Genomic DNA, 19,172 nt, shown 5'->3' with positions numbered 1-19,172 from the left:
AAACGAAGACCCAACACAGCCAAAAATAAATAAATAAAAATTAATTAAAAAAAAGAAAAAAGAAAGCATGGATTTCAGTCCTAGTTCTACTCTTGACCGGGAGACCTTAAGCAAGTCATGCCCCTCGCTGCCCCCCAGGCCTCAGTTTGTCCATCTGCACACAAGGAGCGGGGTTTATTTAGAGCTGATGCTGCAGCTCAGCGCTCCATACAACCTGGTGTTTGTCCACCTTCCCTTCATGCAAATCTTAGAGGTAGGGGGGCGGGGTGCAGGGGAGCCGCAGTTATCCTGGAATAACTGCCAGCCCAGATTCCCTTCCTCTCCCTGGTCTGTTTCCCTGTGCCTCTTCCCCCGTTGCACTCGCCCGGAGGACTCTAGATACGGGCAAAGGCCCTGTGATAAGTCCCCCTGGGCCATCCCGAGGCACACAGGGCTGTGCCGTTTTGCATTGTCAAGGACGGCACCCTTATCCACAGCCGCTCGCCAGCCAAGCAGGGCTGCTGAGGCCGAGTTTCTCCGCAGGGAAAGAGGAGAGAAATCTGTTACGGGCCCGGGAACCAGCTCTGCTGCTTGCTTGCCCTTCACTATCAAGAGCCGCTTTCTCTCGGGAAGTTAGAGAGTTGGGTTAAAGTGGGTGCTGATGCCTGGTTCGAGAGCGCTGCTGAGGGTCTCCGTCTCCATGTAGAAATGGGGGAGACTAGGATAGGAAAGGAGCTGTTGCCGGGGAAGCTGGGCGTCACAGCTCTCCTTGGTGATGAAGAGAGCACTGTATTCGGAGTCTTAGCCCGCCTGCTCCCCACCCCCATCTGCCTGTTGGGGACTTCTCACTTGGCCTTGGGGGAGCAGGGAGAAAGGGAGATGACTTTTGTAGGGGCACTTGTAACAGTGGCCACATCGACGGTTCCGCACGTTGTTGGGGGGACAGTCAGGGGTGGGTGGGCCATGGGGGAGCAGGGCAGAGGCCAAGGGAGTTGGCAGATCAGACCAGGAAGGCAGGCTGTGGGGACTGTGGTGAGGCCAGAGCAGAGGCAGCGATGGGGCAAGGGACAGGCCTGGGGAGGAAAGTGGCTTGCCCATAAATGGGTGTTAGGCCTCCTAACCCAATGCTCAATCCGCGCCACGGGAGAGCCTCTCTGTCCATGGCTGGTGGTCAGGTTTGGGTGTGGAATAAGTGGGAATCGTAGCCTGTCTTCCTCCCGGGGCCTCCCAACAGCCAGACCTGCTGGCCGGCGGAGCAGCAGAGATTGGATCCTTTCCTGGCTTCGTTACTGCCATCCCCCTCTTCCCATCCACGCTCAGGGGCTTCGGAAAGCAGGAGAATAAGGTGCTCGGGACCTGGGGGCCCTGCCCAGAAGCATCTCCCTCACATCCAATGCCACCACATCAGCTTGCTCAGCCATCGCCCCAGAGCTTCCTTAAGACACCTGGGCACTCTCGTTCTGAGGATGGACATTTATTAGCACACCCGAGTGCGCTGCCCAGAACATGTATTCAGACAGGGATCCCTGCCCAGGGGGGCTCACAATCTAAAGGCGACACCACACATACACACAGGACACAGACACAGAGAGCGGGGCATCTTCAAGGGACACAGATGGTTGGGGAGACGCGGGCTGGGGCATATGGGGCGTGTTCAAGCGTTGTCCTTCTGGTTGTCTTTGTTGGAGAGGGAGAGGAGAGCAGGACGTGGCCTGAGAAGGCCTTCCAGAAAGCAGCGGAATCCAGGAGGGACTTGCAGGAGAAAGAACACCAGAGGGCACTGGTCCCAGCCACAGGGAGGGATGGGGAGTCTCTGCAGGCATGGATGAAGAGAGACGCCCCAAAGTGGAGGCAGGAGAAGGCAAAAAGGCCAGGAGGAGGCCTGGAGCCCGTGGCATGGGGCTGCCACCTCTGCCAGGCCGAGCTGTCCTGCTTTCAAGCCTAGTTTTTCCAGAGCGAGCCTGAACAGAAGTCCTGGCAAGGAGTGCTCGTGAGGCTACCTCCCAGACCCTAGGGCTCCCTCCAGTCTCTGAGCCAGAGATCAGAACCTTTTAACGGGACATTTAAACCAAGCTGTCGGAAACTCATGGGGCAGAAGGGGAGAAAACGGGCAGCTTCAGGTGGGGGTACTTAGTGCAGGAGGCACGGTGGCCCCTTCACTCGGAGTGGGCAGGGGACACACGACAACAGAGGGCACTCATTTCTTGTGTGCCTGTAACAGATGTAGCACCTTCCTTCTGAAGCACCCCGAGAGCTGCCAGGCCTCGGCTTCTCCTGGGCTGTGTGTGGGAGGGAAGGGGAAAGGGCTGGGATGGTTATTGCTCTTCTGTGGACGGAGGGAACCGACACCAGGAGGAAGGAACTAGTTTGCCCGGGGCCACTGTGTCTGGAGAAGGAAGACACTGGGGCCCAGCTTCTCAGGTCCTCAGGCTAGGACTGGCCTTGGGTGCTTTTCAGTTGGGGAGACTTGTAACAATCCTAAAGGATGAAACCAGAAAAGGATGGAGAGAAGCTGCAGGTCCAGCCAACAGACCCAGAGCTTTGCAGGGAACAGAAGGAGGAGGACGTGCTGGCCTGAAACAACAGTGGCCCAGCCAGAGTTCAGGTGCTGGCGGGGAAGGTGGAGGGTCTCCCTTTGGTTTGTCTGACCTGCCTTGGAGGGTGGTTCCCCTGGGAACTGAGGAAGGGGATGTCGGGCTGGGTGAGCTAGAGGGGCACCCCTCAGGCCCCGAGTAGACTCCACTCCCGATAAGCCTCGCTTTAGGCCTGATCCAGGGGGTATGGCTGCTCCTCTGCTTTCTGGGCAGCTGGTGGGCTCATATGCTCAACCTGAGGATGGGCTGGAAGGGCCTCATCACCCGTGAAGCCAAATCCCAAAGGTGACAGGTGAGGGGAGATGCAGCCCCAGGCTCCCCATCCCCTCACCCCACTGCTTCTTCCCCTGCGAGGAGAGGGAGAGCTAGGACCCACGGAGGAAACAGCCAAGGCCCTACTTTTTCACGATCCTTTATTAATCAGAACAGGCCTTGCCACAAAAAGCAGGGCCCATTCCCACAAAAATATGATTTTGCAAAGAGGAAATCTTGCTGGCTTAGAGGGTGCGTGTGGTGGAAAAATTTTGTATGATTCTTTTTTTCCTTTTTTTTTTCTTCAGTTTTCCTTCATTTCTCTTCGCTGCAAATTTTTTTGTGATAGTGGGTTTTTGTTGTTGTTGTTTTTATAAAACGCTTGCACTCAAGGACTCAAACACAATACAAACAGCGACCACCAATCCCCACCCCTGGGACCCCAGAGGGGCTGGGGATTCTGGGGGCTTCCCTTGGTTTTTTTTGTGGCTGTTTTCCTTGTCCCTTCCCTGGCGTCTGGCGCCGGTGGGCAGGTACGGGGTCCTGGAGCAGGTGGAATTTGTACAGCAGTTACGTGGGGAGATGGTCACAAGAAAGGATACCTGAATAAGATAATGATTAAGTCTAGGGCGCCCACAAAGATGGCAGATGACCGCTCATGAAGGGACCGGGGACACAGTGGAGAAGAGATAGATGGGCCCAGGCAGGCCTCAGCTATCCCTGGAGGCTCTGTGGGGGGCGGGGAAGGCGGGCCTTGCCTTCGGGCTACGGTAATAATACTTTACTCACGGGTAGCACCTTCAGAATCCTCCTGCCTCCACCCCCAGGTCAGGTGACAGCGGCCTTACAACCTCCCCTATGAGGTAGGTGAAGTATTATTACCATCATTTTACAGATGGGGAAACTGAGGCCCCGGGAGTGTGGGTGATTTGTCCAAGGTCCTAGGATGGTGACAGGGCACGAGGGCCCTCCCCCCACCCTCAAGTTCCCCCTTTCCTTGTTCTTCTATAGCCTTAGACCGCCCCCGCCCTCACCCCATACCACCCGCTGCTTCCCTTGCTAGCCCACCCTGCCTTTGGCCCACCACTTGCCACCCCTCCCCCGCATCCCGGAGCTCAGGGTGCCCGTCGCGGTTGGAGAACCCCAGGTCCGGTTCATCGACGTGCTTGGGTGGGGTCAGATTTGGAACGGGCACGGCCTGGAGACGCTCTCTTTATGTGATTGGCTAAGAGCTTCGGGGACCGGGCTCGGAAAACGGGGATGCAGCTGCCCCGCCCACTCAATGCAAGTTGGTTCAATCCCCGAGTGCTCTGTAGCAGACACCAGGGCCTGGGACGGGGATGGCTCTCCCACCGGCCTCCAGCGTGGAGGGGCACAGGATTCCAGCGAGGGATGGAGGATGGCCGATCCCCTCCGCTTCTCAAAGCTTCCAACAACACCCTTTCTTCGCTTCCACTGTCTCCGGGGTCGCTGCCCTCCCGCCCCCACTGGGGGCTGGTTCCCCAGCCTGCCCGATAAGGACCGTGCCACTGGGGCAGACCCCCATTTTAAGCAAAGCTACAATATGGAAAAATTGGGATTTATAAGGAATGTGGGTGACTGCTTTACGTTAGCACTCTTCACTCTACAAAATGATTCACCTACTTTGTATGATATTCCTCTAGACCCTTGGGGTTAGGGAGTAGGGGCGGGGGCGTGAGATTCTAGGTAAGAAACTTTTGATACGGGCAAAAATGTGAGCGTCTACTGCACAGAGCAAACGCTCAGCTCAAAGGGAAGTCTACTTAAGGAAAATGGTTCCCGACTACCTATGCTTCTGCCGTGCTAAGTGGGGGACCCTTTCCAGAGTCTCCTTCCTGGGGTGTCAGACCCATCTGGGGTTGCACTGTGCTCTCAGACCTCGTCCACAGACTGTAGTGTCAGGGCGCCACCTCGCGGTGTGTGCCAGGAATGTCAGGCCCAGGCTCGGGGACCCCTGGATTTGAGGCTGTCACCGGCTGTCTTGCATCAAAACCGGGACCGGCGTGGGGGTGAGTGGGCTTAAGCAGGGATCATCCCGAAATCTGCTGCCTCCAAGGGGATGCCAGTTCTCGTCTCTGCAGTAGCTGAGGCAGAGGAACCACAGCTTCTTTGTGTGGGGGCAACCTCAAAACTCACAGAATCCTGGTATGCTCCCTGCTTCCTCTGCCTGAACGGAGAGGGGCAGAAGGAGCTGCTCTGAGGGACCAGGAGCTGTGGGAAAGGTGAAAGGAAAGCCCTGGAGAAGGTCAAGTGATGGAAGATCAGAGACCATGACGGGATGAAAGGGAAGGTCTATGAGCACAGGGGATGGAGGGGTGGAGGTGCGTGGGTGGGGAGGTCTGCACAGAGACGAGGAAAGGGAAGGAAGCTGGAAGGCGTGGCAAACGTTGCCAACGTGGCTGGGATACAACATCTGGGAAGGCTGAGGGTGCCTTTGGATGAGGGTGTTAGGGAAGAGAGCTAGTGGGGGCTTGGGACCCCTGAGACAGAAGGGAGCAGGGGAGTCCTGGTGGAATGCGATACACACAGTGGGTGCCTGAAAGGCATGAACCGGTGTACAAGAGACGAAATCGCTGGGGAAGGAGCTAGTGGAGAGTTCTGGGGCGGCGGGGGTGGGGGAGAAGGAGGCAGCCCAGTTCTCAGCCCAGCTCCTGTCTGCCCCCTCTTCCCCACCCCACCCTGCCTCCATCCCTGCCTCTCCTCTCCCACCCCCTGGCTCTGTGCATTGACTTCTCAGCCTCCAGCCCTACCTCACTTCACGAAACCCTGCCCTCTCTGCATCGTCTTCAGCACTGCGGGCCCCAGGGAAACAGGGAGCGAGTTCCCCCACCCGCACACACGCACGCACGCACGCACACGTACACACACACGGTGAACACAACACAAGTACACAGGGCTGCGGCTCCAGGACCCCGGAGCGGGCTATATACTATCCTCGGCATTCAGGGCCCAGCCGGCACCTGAAACTGCCCTGGAACAGGCCTCTCTTGGTCGGGCCGGGGCTAAACGCCTCGACCTCCCCTCTCCTGGGCCCACGTTGGGGGCTGGGGAGGGGGCGGCCTTTCTCCACTCCAGGCACTGCCTTAAAGAAAACGGGGGACCGTGCCCACCTGGCGGGCCTCTGGAGGGATCTGCTCGTCTGCCCGTCTGGCTCTCGTGCTCCGCCCCCCACTTCTTTAGTATCGGCAAGTCAGGAAGGAAAGGGGCAAAGCAGGAAAATGGCTCCCAGAGCCCCTCCCCCAGAGCTGGACCGGTGGGGAATGGGGCTGGTTCTCCCTAGAAATGGGGCTGGATTCCTGGGACCCCTCCCTGGCCGAGCCCTCAGGATCCTTCCCTCACCCATGGCAGGGGGGCCAGGCCAGGCATTGTGCATAAAGTGGTGAGGGTATGATGGGGACCCAGGCCCTTGGCCCCCTGGGCCTCCCTTGGCCCCATTCAGGCCTTCAGCTGGTGCCACTGAGCCACAGGCTGCCGGGGACGGGCAATCATGTCCTTCCAGTGTTTCACCTCCCCGGGCCCACTCTTCCAGGACAGGTAGATCTGAGGAGAAAAGGAAGAGGACAGCATTAGTGGCACTCTCTGAGGCGCTGCCCCTTGTGTCATTATGGAAATGGAGTGTCAATGGTGGTGACACTCCATTTCCACAATGGCCTGTGATCATGGGGACCAAGGGGCTTCTGCCTGCAGTGACAACCTACCCCACAGAGGCCCCCCTCTTTTCCTTGTTGTGCCTCCCCTCGGGAGCCTGGGCATGTCTGGCCCTTCTGAATTAGACTCCCAGACTCTTCTGTGGTTTGGGATTGATGGGGATGGGGGAAGTTCTCTCCCACACCCTTCCCTCCCCCACCTGTTGGGCATGGCCTATCTCTCCTTACTGACAATCACTCCCACCTCCTGGGCACTTACTACACACCAGACACTGAGCTAGGGACTTTATATACATAGATCATCAAATCCTTACCTGTGAGGCAGGTATGTTATTATCCCCATTTTACAGATGGAGAAACTAAGGTACAGAGAGTTAAGAGACTGGCCCATAGTCACAGGATTTATGAGTGTTGCAGAGGGATTTAAATCTAGGTCTTTTGGGCTCTGTACTATTGGCCCAAGTCTACCTGCCTCTGTGTTAGGGGCCTCACAGACTCGGAGGGCTGTGTGCATGATCCCCGGGCTGACACCGGCCTTGTGACTGGTGATTAGCTAAGAGCATAGGGCTCTCTAAGCTGCCCAGACCAAAGTGAGAACAAATCCACCTTCACCTTGGTTCAGCCAACAGAAGGTAAGACTGTTTCAAAGGGAGCTATAAGTGGTATCCAAAGAACACCCAACTCCAAAAGGCTAAGCTTCAGAAGAGCTTAGAAGTAGGTACGGTTACTTGGCCTGAGCTCGTCAAGGAAGGGCTCAGCAGGTCCTGCTAAGAACACGTAGTCCCACTGGGGTGTGGGTGATGCTGTCCTGGGGACCTGTCCCACTTGTGACCACAGGTCGGCAAGTCATACTCCCTGGGCCTTGCTAGATGGCAGGCAGGGCCAGCTCTCCTCTTTGGGGCCAGCTGCTTCTCTTCCACCCCCAGCAGCTAGGTTCTCCATTCCTATCTGTCTGAGAGGTGTCTCCACCTCGGCCCCCTTCCCTGTGGGTGCCCAGGTCACCCCCTCTCATTTCCCTCATACAGGGCTGTGCCCTGGGTGATCCATGTTCTCCCCTTACTTGCTCCTGGCATCTACCCTTCCCCTCTGCCTGCCCTGATCACTGGCTTCCTGCACTGTTCCTGGTCAAACTTCCAAGCCTAAATGGACACACATGCCCTTACTAAGAAGTTTTCAAAAATAACTCTCATTATAATAGTAGCTAATATATATGTTCCAAGTTCTGTGCTAAGCATCTCACCTGTGTTATTTAATCCTCCCAGCACACTGTGAGGTTAGGATTGTCTTACTCTCATTTCAAGAGGAGGAAATGAGGCTCATAAAGGTTATGACTGTTAAGAGGTGGAACTGGCACCTGGATCCAGGTAGTATGACTATCAAGCACATACTCTCAACACTAAGCCATAAACAAACACAGGACTAGACATTTCAAAGTAGAAAAGTGGATGCGTTTATGTCACAGAACCGTATCCTGCAAAAACTCAAGGCCAGGCATGGATTTGGAGTTAATATATGATGAGGAGAGGTCACTTTCTACAAGGAGAATGTCCATGTATCTCAGGTAATTCTTATGCCACCCTGTGAGGTGCTGTAGGGTTGGTATTAGCAGCTCCATTTACAAATAAGAACGCTGAAGCTCACAGAGGCAAGTGACTTGCCCAAGGTCATACAGCTGTTGAACAGCAGATGAGGTGGGAACCAAAGCCAGGTCTTTGGAACCTGACTACAGCTCTCAATACTTGCCTCACGCAGCTCACCCTCTGCAGACGGGATGCTGGGTGACATTGCTCCGATGTCCTTACCCTGTCAGAGGGTCCTGTCCAGAAAACCCTCTTTTGGGGATCCATGGCACTTTTTCCTACCACCTCCTTCTTTCCCTGCTCTTCCAGTGGTCTGTCCTGAACTGATGGACCCACAGTAGGATACTTAGGGAGAATCTCGTCCAATCCTCTCATTTTGAGATGAAACGGAGGCCCTGACAGGGGAAGGGACTGACCCTCTCTCTCCTGCTGTCCAGCCCTGTGCTCACCCACTACCCCGGCTGCTTCTTTTGAGGACAGACCCTTGCTGGGTGCCCCCCTACCTTGCCAATGACGTCGTTGCGGCTGAGCTTGTCCTTGTCCATGACGGTGATGATGATGGTCGTCTCCCTCAGCTTCTCCGTAGGGATGTCGAAGGCAAAGGACTCGTTGAAGATGGGGTTCAGGTTCCTCTTCATTGTCACCGTCTTCTTCTTCTCCACCCGCTTGTCCTTGTACATTAGCCACACCTTCACGTAGGGGTCTGGGGGACAGGTGGGGGAAGGGTCAGAGGAGCAGCGGGGGGAAGCTGGGGCAGGAGGGGCTGGGCGCTTTCCTCAGAGGGTGAGAAAGCCCTAAGGAAGGAGGAGGGGGATCTGGGGGATCAGCAGATGGAGAAGCCGCGAGGGCCCTTAGCCATCACCTAGAGCCCTGCTGTGAACACGAATGAGAAGACTGAGAGGCCAGGTCTCACCCGAGGTCACGGGCAAGTAGTGTCGGAGCTGGGACTAGCACCCAGGTCTCCCCACCATCGTGTGCGCTTTCTTCCTGATTCTGGGAAGGACAGAATCCAAGATGATGCTGACCCTGAGGGCGCTCCAGAGACAGCGCCAGGGCTCTAGGGTAAAGGAGCTGGGACTGGAGGTGGGGCACGGGGGACAAGGGTGAGGGCCACAGCCAGGACCCTGATGTCCACATGCAGCGAGGCTCCCGTGCGCCAGAACCTCCCTGGCCCGTGTGCCCTCTGCTGCGAGAAGCGCCAGCACCTGACGTGCCCCCGATGTCCATGGCTTTGAGGTTCCGGGCTTTGATGATGTTCACGATGATGGAGTTGGCAGAGGGGTTGTAGCAGAGAGACAGGAGCAACTCCCCTCGGCTCCCCTGGGAGGGAGGACAAGAGGGCTGTGGGGACAAGGGGAGGCCCCCCCCCCCGCCCCAGGACCCCTCCACTTGGACCTGGGTGCTTACCCGCCCCCTCTGCCTGTCACCGATGCACACCTGGTCTCCCCTCATCCGGCAGGTCTGGGCCCTGCTCCCCAGGTTCTTTATCACAGCCCAGCCTCCCCTGAGATTGCGGGTGGGAATTCTGCTCCCTCAGGCCTGCCCACCTGCCCTGCCCCAACCATAACCCTCCCAATTCCCTGAGCTTGTGAAGGGACTAGGACCCGGCCAGGATCTGCCAGCCTCCCAGCCAGGACCTGCAGGTGGGGCCTTACACTCCCATCGCTGCATGGCTTCAGATCCTTCCAGAAGGTCTGCATCTGGGTCAGGTCCACCTTGTTGAGGGGGATGGACACCTCCCCGATGGGGTCATTGCGGCTGAAGCGGTCGTAGTCCAGGACCTGGAGGTAGAGGACCCTCTGCACCACCTTCTCGTAGGGGAAACCTGGGAGACAGACAGCACAGGGGAAGAGCAGGACAGAGTGGCCACATGGGGCCGGGGCAGGGCAACGCTCCTCGGCAGGACGGCCCCGGGAGGAAGGGGAGGGCTGGCCCTGTGTCTTCCTGCTGCCACCCCACCTGGGTGCAGCCGGCAACACCCACGTTCAGGCCTTCCTGAAATGTTAGCAAGGACTGTCATGGTCTCATCTGTCTCCCTTGACAATTCTGCGAGGTGGATGGTATCTTGTCCATTTTACGGATGAGGAGACCGAGGCTCCGATGGCTTAACTTACCTGCCCAAAGTCCCACAGCTAATAAAGAGCAGACTGGGACCGTTCATTCACTGATTCATCACGTGTCCGTCTCGGTGACTGGGCAGTGGCCCCCTTGCTCTCTGGGCAGCCCTGCCACTGCCAATCATCCTGAGACAAGTCTGGGCAAGTGGCCCTGCCTGAGATGGCCACAGCTGGCAGAAAGCAAGCCCCAGGAGGACTCAGGGCAGAGGGAGATGGAAAAGGCAAAGAAAAAGCAGTAGACGCCTGTCCTAGGACTCCGCGCTTCCCCTTCCTCCTCCTGCCGATGCATCAGTCAGTCCTTCTGTCCTCCCTCATCAGACCGGCAGCTGTCCCTGTCTCCACCGCCACCTCCCCATCCAAGCCGCCGGCACCTCTTGCCTAGATAGTTGCAAGAGTTTCCAAACAGCCCTCCCCGCTTGTGTACTTTCTCCTACAGCCCCCTTTCAACACGGCAGCCAGAGTGATCTTTTAAAAATAGAAATCACATTATGATACTCTCCTGCTGAAAGCCTTTCAGTGGCTCCCAGGGCACTTAGAATAAAAGCCGTGCACCTTGCCTTGGCTTCAAGTCCTTCCACAACTTGGCCCGCTGTCCTCTCCCTGCTCATCTTGTGACCGCTCTTCACTCAGTGACTGAGCTCCAGCCACCCTGGCTTTTCCTGCCCCGGCCCCACCATGCCCCGTCCTGGCCTATCCTCTTCTGTCAGGTCTCAGCTTTCTTTCCTAACGTCCCAGATGGGGTCAGATCCCCTGTTTTATACACTAGCACTTTCCTTTCGCAGCACTTATCACAGGCTGTACTAGAGATTTATGTTTCCTTGAGTCTGACTCTCCCACTAGGCCAGAATTTCCAGGAAGGCATCTCTGTCCTCAACCACCGGATCCCAGCATCTAACACTGTTCCTGGCACATAGTAGGCACTCGATTAAATATTTGTTAAGTGAATCAATAATTGAACAAATGAATAAATGCCCACGAAAGGGCATGGAGTGTGCTGGGCTGGAGCAGGAGATGAGGCCAGAGCGGAGAGCCAGGGGAAGGAGCTTGGATGGGATGGTAGATACTAGGGAGCCGGGGGAGGTCTGAAGCTGGAGTCACGGCCTTGGGAGGCTTAGTCAGAGGAGGGGCTGGCCTCGGGGGGCAGGGGGTGCAGGCCAGCCTGGAGGCCTGAGGCGCTGAGATCCTGAACGAGGGTGTGAGCAGGAAGAAGAGAGGATACTTACTACCTTAGCTCAACTGGTGGAGAAGATGAAGGGAGAGGAAGGGTTCTGGAGGATTCTCGCACCTTTTGCAAAAGACGCTAGAAGCACAGAGTTACCTCTCACCAGAGCAGGTGCACTGGAAGAGGAAATCCTATGTTCCCTCAGCCCCAAGACTCTGAATTCCTTCAGGGCCTCTTCCTCATATTGAGGGGGGTTATGGGCCATGTCTTGCTCACCTCGGAGTACCCCAGGGACCTGTCCAGGTGACTTTTTTTTTTTTTTTTTTGCCACGCTGCGTGGCTTGTGGGATCTTAGTTCCCTGACCAGGGATTGAACCCGGGTCCTTGGCAGTAAGAGCATGGAGTCGTAACCACTGGACTGCCAGGGAATTCCCCAGGTGACCTTTGGCATCCATTCAGGTAAAATGCATGAGGACAAGTGTTCTGGAAAGGTTGAAGGCTCCAAGAGGTCCCTGAGCCTGAGTCAGCTCTCTTCAACACCAGAGGAGGCAGTCTCCCATCTGGCAAACTCCTATTCATCCATCAGAACCCATCGTGAATGGCCTCTCTTCTGGGAAATGTTTTTCAGTGCCACCAAGGGGAGTTTATATTGGGTTCTTGCAGCATCTGTCATGCAATGTATGGCTTAATCATCTACACGTCTGTGTCCTCCAAGGAATGCCTTGAGGGTCACAATGGTTCCTCATTCTTTTCTGTACCTCAAGTACCCAGGACAGTGCCCAGCCCATACTTGATGCTGGGTAAATGTTTGCAGAAGGGATCAGTGGATTGGGGCTCTGCCCATAAATTTCACCCCACCAGCTGGCTACATACACCTGCAGACAGACAGCCAAGCCTCTCACTGGTTGTGCCATCTCTAAACCTGTTCCCATGCAGAACTGAGGAGGGAAGAAACGAACAAGCACTCACTAGCTCACCCTCAATGATTTATTTAGTGGGTGAGCTGGCTGTCACTGTGCCAGCTGAAGCGGTGGGATATCAAGTGGCTGGTACACCAGATGGGGAAGATTCCTGATTCCCTGGGGCACACACTGTAGGTTCTGAAGAGCCAGGGCACCAGGCAGTTGGTGTTGTAGGGATTTATTCTCACTGGTTGAACATGGCTGTCAGGAAAGGGTAATGGTTTCTCTAAGTGGGGTCCAGGCACCCAAAGGGCCTGGGACAGGAATCACTCCCTGATCACACACCCAGTTTCCTGGTTACCTTGAATCCTCAGAGACAAGAGATAAAGATGGGCCTGCAGGAGAGCGGAAGGATATTTGCCTCTAGGACCCTGGGGCATGGTTCAGAGCTCTTGTTCCTGTGCATCTGGAGGGGCCTGTCCCGAGTAGGGGGAGGGGTCAGAGAAGGGGAGCCGATGGCGTGTGTTTAACAAACTGGTATAAAGTGTTTTCTGGGTGCTGTAAGTGCTTTCACAATTCACTGAGTTGTTTAACCCTCACTAGTATCTTTATTTTAGATGGGGAAACCATGGCACAGAGAGGTTCAGGAACTTGCCCCTGGTCACACAGCTAGTAAGTGGCAGAGCTGAGATTCAAACTCAGGCAGCCTGGGCCATGGTAAGGGGCCATGGGCTCTTACCCACTACACTATGGTCACTGCAGGTGCCCCACCTCTGGATCCTGTGGCTGCCTCCCTTCCTTCCTGCATGCCTGAGGATGGGTCCTGTGTCCGGGCAGTGGCCCAGCTTTCCTCTTCGGCCTCTGGCTGTGATGCTGGCTCCACTCAGCTCCGTAACCTCATCCCAGCTGGACACGGCACGCAGCAGGTTAACTGGGCCGAGTTACTCGCCTGTGTGTGTTGGTACGCGCGTGTGCGCGCGCCTGTACGTGTGCGTCTGTGCATGTGGTCACGTGGAGGGGGGAGGGTTGGGCGGGGGGGTGGAGGAGGGGACGAGGGGGACTCTGGGGGCAGGGGCAGCACAGCCTCACCTTCAAAGAGGAAGGTCTCGTTCCAGTGGGGGTTCAGGTTCTTCCGCTTCACCTTGGTCTCCAGCTTGTGCTTCTTGTCTGGCAGCAGGTAGATCTTGACGAAGGGGTCGCTGGTGCCGCTGAAGTCCTTGGCTGGCAGCTCCTGGGCCTTCATGATCTTCACGGTGAGCGTGGACTCCTGGAAGTTGTAGCCGACACTGAACTGGATCCGGCCCAGGTTCTCTCGGCTGCAGCCCTCGTGGACCTCGTCCTCCTCAGAGCCTGGGGAGAGCTGGGGACGGGGGGAGAGGCAGGCAGCGCTGGGGAGGATTCTGCTTCCCTGAAGCCCCCTCTGCAGCCCAGCAGGGTTGGGAGGCCTCGCTGTGCCCAAGGCCAGTCCAGCCGCCTCCTCCCACTGGTCACCACGCGGGGCTGGTGGTGGCACATCCCACATTCAGATCTGGGCGAGGATGCTGAGGTGGAGGGCAGGTGCCTTGACCAGGGTCACATAGGGAGGGAGGGGCAGAGCCGGGACAGCCCCTGAACCCCAGAGCAGTGTGCACCCCACTTCCCAGCCTCTCCTCGGAGCCCCGGGTCTGCTTCGCCTCCCCTGGTGCACCCTGGGACCCCCCCCCCAGCCCCCTCCTCTATCTTTCCACTCTTCCAACAGCCCTGCGGAGTCCCCTGTGAAATACACCAACACAAAAACCTGGGCTACAAAACAGATGAGGGAGATTGTTCTCATCTCAAAAGAGTTTACCACGATATTTCTTTGGAAAGTGACTCTCTGGGGTTCTGAGGATGATGTGATTTACAAAATGAGAGAGGCGAGTTTTCAGAAGCAACGTCTGTTTGTGTAAGGCAGGGACACTAAAAGTACAGATTCCCAGGCCCCATCCCTGGGGAGCCTCATTTGATGGGGCTGGGGTGGACCTGGGCGGCAGAATTGTGTAATAGGAGCCTCAGATGACAGTACTGCAAACCAAGGCTGAGGACCACTGGAAGGGAGGCTACACCTGCATTCAGTCCTCATCCCCCGGCGGTGGCACTTGAGCCGACCCAGCAACCGACAGACATGTGGGGGGTGGCATGGTGTCCCATTCCCAGGAGGATGTTGAAAAACTAGGAAGTAATTGGGGGGAGGGTCTCCCAGCCAAGTGTTTCCAGCTGTGGTTGCTCGTTGGGGACACCTGGTTAGGTTTTAGAATCTTGCCCATCCCCCAGCCACCTGGTGGTTAATAGATAACTAATAAGGACCTACCGTTTAGCACAGGGAACTCTACTCAGTACTCTGTAATGACCTATATGGGAAAAGAAGCTAAAAAAGAGTGGAGATATGTATACGTACAACTGATTCACTTTGCTGTACACCTGAAACTAACACAACATTGTAAATCAACTATACTCCAATAAAAATTTAAAATAAAAAAAAAAGCTCCCGAGGTGATTGGGTAAGAGCCAGGATGGGACTCAGGGTACCATATTTATTTTATTTTATTTTATTTTTTTTTTACCATATTTATGACAAAACTGCTGGTACCAGTTTGCTTTCCATCCTTCCCCTGCAGGAGACTTCTCTGTGCCCTCCCCCTTCATCCTGGAGAGGTGACCCCAGGCTCTGAAATACTAACTAATACAGATGATAAGAATGTGTATAGTGTGCACCAACCGCGGCGGAAGACTCTTACATCACCTCTTCTTACTGAATCCTGACAACAGCCAGGAGAGGCAGTTATCACCGGTCTCTAGCTGAGGAGACTGGCTCAGAGAGGTTAAGTCATACGTCCAAGATTGCACAGCAGTATGGACTCTCTCTGACTTGAAAGCCCACTCTTTCCACCAAAACGGGCCCACATCCCAGGAAATTTTGAGACTTCCTCCTGCAAGCCAGTGAGGACTCAACTGCCCTAGGCGAGGAGCATGCAAATCACACTAACGTTAGTAACTACCATGCTCCTTGTACTGTATGCTTTGCCCTCCTCTACTCCCTACAACATCCTGATGAGGCAGGCCCTACCGTGCTCCAACTTGGTTGGGGGCACAGAAAGATTACCGCCTCAAGTTGCCTGTGACTAAGAGATGAGCCCGGAGTTCGAACCCAAGTCAGCGCCCAGCCACCATGAGTGCCCTTCCAGCTGCCCTCACTCTCACACTCACATCTGGGGCTTCACTAGCCACACCCCTGGTCCTGCCTGGAGGTGGAAGGGGGGCTGAGCTGCCTCCCTTGCTCTTCTCACAGTGGAAGCGGGTCCCTCAAGCCCTGCCCCTTGGCGGGATCCAGGCAGCCCTGCAAGCTCCACCCAGGCCCGCTGAGAATCTGGCTTCCCGACCCAGATCCAGTTTTCCCCTGGAATTCCTTCCTTCTCCTCTTACCAGCCCCACTCCCTTTTAACCTCAGTTTTTGCATCTGTAGAATGGGACCATGAGACAGACCTATGTTACGGGGTTCCAGGGACTGTTAAGGGGGGGGGGGTCTACATCACTTTCGTGGTCCTGCTCTGTGGCCTGGCCCCTGCCACTGCTGGCAATGGACTGAGAGCCTGGGCATGCAGTCCCTGCCACGACCACTTGCCCCTCCACATTCCTTCTAAAGTTGGGGTGGAGACCCTGGTGACTGGAGCCCAGGTGGCCCCAGCCTCACCTGAGGCTGGTCACTTGGATCTTGATTCCCAAACAAGGTAGTCTGGGGTGAGAGGCCCAAGCTGGGCCAGTGGACTTCACCTCAGAAGTGGGCAGTGGCTCTGTGCCCACCCCCAGCTTTCCCAAACCACAGCCCTGAGCCTTAATTAACCAGCTGGGGCAGGGCCTGGATCTGTTTCCATGGCAACCAGGCTAGCCACCCCCACCAAGGGCTGGAGGAGGTGCTGCCTGAGCCCCAGCTCTGGCAGAAGTAAGCAGGGCAGGAGTAACTCAGATGGGGATGCGGCCCAGCCTCCTCTCTGACCCCATCCCCTCAGTCCCTTTGTCTGTAAGGCTGCGGGTGCCCGACTCCTGTTTCTCCACGCCTGGGGCAGGGAGATCAGCCCATGGTTTACTTCTGCCCTGTTCATCTTCATCATCACTATTAATGCCAGTGACCCAGCTTTGGCCTAGGGCTAGGCAATTAGACCCTGCCTGCCCACCTCTGAGCATCTGCTGAGCACGTGAGAGGGCGCTGGGGCCTGCACTTCCTCCTTCTGCCTGCGGCTCTTGGCTCCTCCCCGGGGGCAGCAATGGGTAGGCAAGCTAGCTGGGAAAGGGCCGCCCCTTCTGGGAACCTGGCTACCGGGAAGCTGTAGCCAATTAAGAGGCTGCACAGGGAGGCAGGATGGACTGTGGCGACGGCCTGTCCAGAGGAGAGGATGGCCGGGCTGGTCTACATGGATGGGGGAAGACAGAGAGGAGGTGGTGGAGGCCCAGGCACTGAGGGCCCAGGGGGCAGGGAGAAGGAGAGAGGTGGGGGGGCCCAAGGGAGACCAGATCTGGAACATGGAAAATCTGCATCCGAGAGAAACGCAGATTTGGGGGCCCGTAGCGGGCTTGCTGACTGGGAATATGCATTTTAACAAGATCCCCCAGTGATTCGTGTGCCTATCACAAGTTGAGAGGCGCTGGGCTAGAAAAGAGGAGTGCGGATGGATGGTTAGAGCCGGCCGAGCCCTGAATGGCAGGAGGGTGGGGCCTGGGGGCTCCGGGGGCCCCGGGGGAGGCTGGGGGCTGTGGTGTCAGAGGAGTGGGCAAGGGGCCTCTGAATTGAATGATGTCAGGTCTGGCGAGGGCCTGAGAGCCCACCGAGCCCCCTTCCCTCTCTCTTTGGGAGGAAGGGGGGAGACAGGGAGGAGGGAAGGGGGAAGAGGACGGGGGGCCCAGGTCCCAGTAGGAACCTAGCAGGCACCGGGTTCCCACCCTCACGTCCTCGCCAAGCCTTCCTGGAAACCCTGGGCTGCCAAGCCTGTGACTGACTCCCGCCTGAAATCTCCAGCTGCCAAATCACAGTGTGCTCACTCGCCCCGGGGCCTTGGTCCCTCCAGGAGCTCTTTGGAAAGTACAGATGAGGCAAATGGCTGTGACTCACTGCTGCCACCAGGGGGCGCCATGTGAAGCCACAACCTCTCCCGTGGTGAAAACACCCCAGATCCACAAGACAGGGATCCCGGGAGGCTGGGGTGTGGACAGGAGAACCCCAGCACAGCTGTCCCCTCATAGGGACTAGGACCAGAGGAGTTCTGCTCTCCTGTTCTCTTTGGGCCTCAGCTGGCCCCCCCAGCCATGGGGATTGGGGATGGTCCCTGGGATGGGGAGATGAGACCCGCTCCACTGGGAGCGCCACCGGAGACCGCTACTCAGTGGGATGCCACTCCAAGAGAGGGGACACCTTCCGCCCCCCAGTCCTCGCTCCACTAGCCTTTCCTTCTAGGATCTCATAGCAGGTTTCTTGGGCCCCTGCTCAATCCAGAGACTGGAGGAGGATGGGAATTCTTAGTCTCTCTTGACAGATGACCATGCTGGTTCCCCTGCATGACCCCCACGCTGTCACCAATCTCCACAACTGCCCCTCCCCCTGCCCCGGGCCTCCTGCCCTTCTCACCATGAGCATCTCACTGGTGAGGGAGTTGACGAGATCTGAGACGGAGGAGCGGGGCTCGGTCCGGCGGTCAGACTCATCGTGGGGCGTCTGGCCCGGCACTGGGGCTGTGTTCACTGCCTTCCCTCCGGTAGGCAACCTGGGGGTAGGAGGAATCCGAATGAGCATGGACCTAGAGGTGGGCTGGGCTGGGCTGGGCACCACGGGTCTGGGTGGCAGCAGAACCTTCTGAGACCCAAGTAGCTGCCACCTCCTGCGGGCCAGCAGGAACTACGCTTTTGTCCATGGGAGCAGGGCCGTCCCCCTCGCCTCTGCCCCAGGGTGATCCGGCTTTGACTTCCCCTGGCAGGTGCTTTTTCGGCCAGTGTTCCCACTCCTCCTGTTCCCCAGAAAATCCCCCACCCTTCAGCCCCTGCTTGCATGGTGGTCCCTGAACATCCTCCCTCTCCAGAGGTTCCATCCATCCCTGCTTGCCCCAGCCTGGGAGGCCGGCGGGGAGACTCCCAAGACGTCGTGTCCTCTCTCCGCGTCATTACCCTAGGCAAACACGCCCAGAGCACCTGTTTCCTGGAGGCCCCACCTGTTTGTTCAGGCTCAGCGGGAACACAGGTGCCCTTTAGACACGAGACTGACCAGGTGAGCTCAGGACCACTGTCCACACAGCTCTGTCCAATAGAACTTCCTATGTCCACCCATGGTTATTGAGCATTTGAAATGTGGCCAGTATGACTGAGAACTGAATTTTCACGTTTGTTTGACTTAAACTAATTTAGATTTAAATAGCCACCGATTGGACAGGGCAAATCTACACCCCCCTTGCCCAAACCCGACCCTTCTCCCACTCTGAGGACTACACGTTTGATAAGGCTCTCGCCCAGGGTCAGAGAAAGACAGGGTCCCACCGAAAAACCCCAGATCTGACAGCTCCACTCCAGACCCTGTCTGCACCCCGGCTCCACGCTGCCCCCGGCAAGCTGAGCTCTCTGGCCCAGAGGCTGGGTGGTGAGCCCAGTCTCCGTCTAACTGGGGTTCAGGAAGGGGGCATTAAAAGCCTGCCCAGGGACCAGGCTGGAACATCCCATGAGGAGGAGAGATGGGGGCAGGCAGCGAGGAAGACGGGGTGATGGGGAGCACAGGGCTCGGGATGGGCTACAATAGAACAGCTTCGAGAGTACCAGAGCCACAGACTCAGAGACACACACAGGCTGGACACAAGCCATGGCCCTCGGAATGGACCAGCCGCCAGCACACGGTTGACTACGACAGGCAGACAGACATGCACAGTA

The 19,172-nt window shown here is 56.9% G+C and overlaps 1 protein-coding gene across 10 annotated transcripts in view; it reads right to left on the bottom strand.

The window, feature by feature from the left end:
• Positions 1-2,969: 2,969 nt before the first annotated feature.
• The window catches only part of SYT7 (synaptotagmin 7), a 62,241-nt gene continuing 46,038 nt past the window's right edge, over positions 2,970-19,172 (bottom strand). For all 10 annotated transcript variants that reach the window (XM_082342659.1, XM_082342665.1, XM_082342663.1 and 7 more), the window contains 6 exons: positions 17,890-18,025; positions 13,344-13,614; positions 9,729-9,898; positions 9,279-9,393; positions 8,577-8,776; positions 2,970-6,386 (listed from right to left, as the gene is read on the bottom strand). In XM_082342659.1, coding sequence (XP_082198785.1) covers positions 6,282-6,386; positions 8,577-8,776; positions 9,279-9,393; positions 9,729-9,898; positions 13,344-13,614; positions 17,890-18,025 — 997 coding nt within the window. In that variant the 3' untranslated portion in view covers positions 2,970-6,281. The remainder of the gene's footprint in view (positions 6,387-8,576; positions 8,777-9,278; positions 9,394-9,728; positions 9,899-13,343; positions 13,615-17,889; positions 18,026-19,172) is intronic.

This window comes from Balaenoptera borealis (assembly GCF_965194805.1).
Source record: "Balaenoptera borealis genome assembly, chromosome: 11".
NCBI lineage: Eukaryota > Metazoa > Chordata > Mammalia > Artiodactyla > Balaenopteridae > Balaenoptera > Balaenoptera borealis.
The sequence above is the reverse complement of the archived record's forward strand: the minus strand, read 5'-3'. Positions and strand labels throughout refer to the sequence as shown.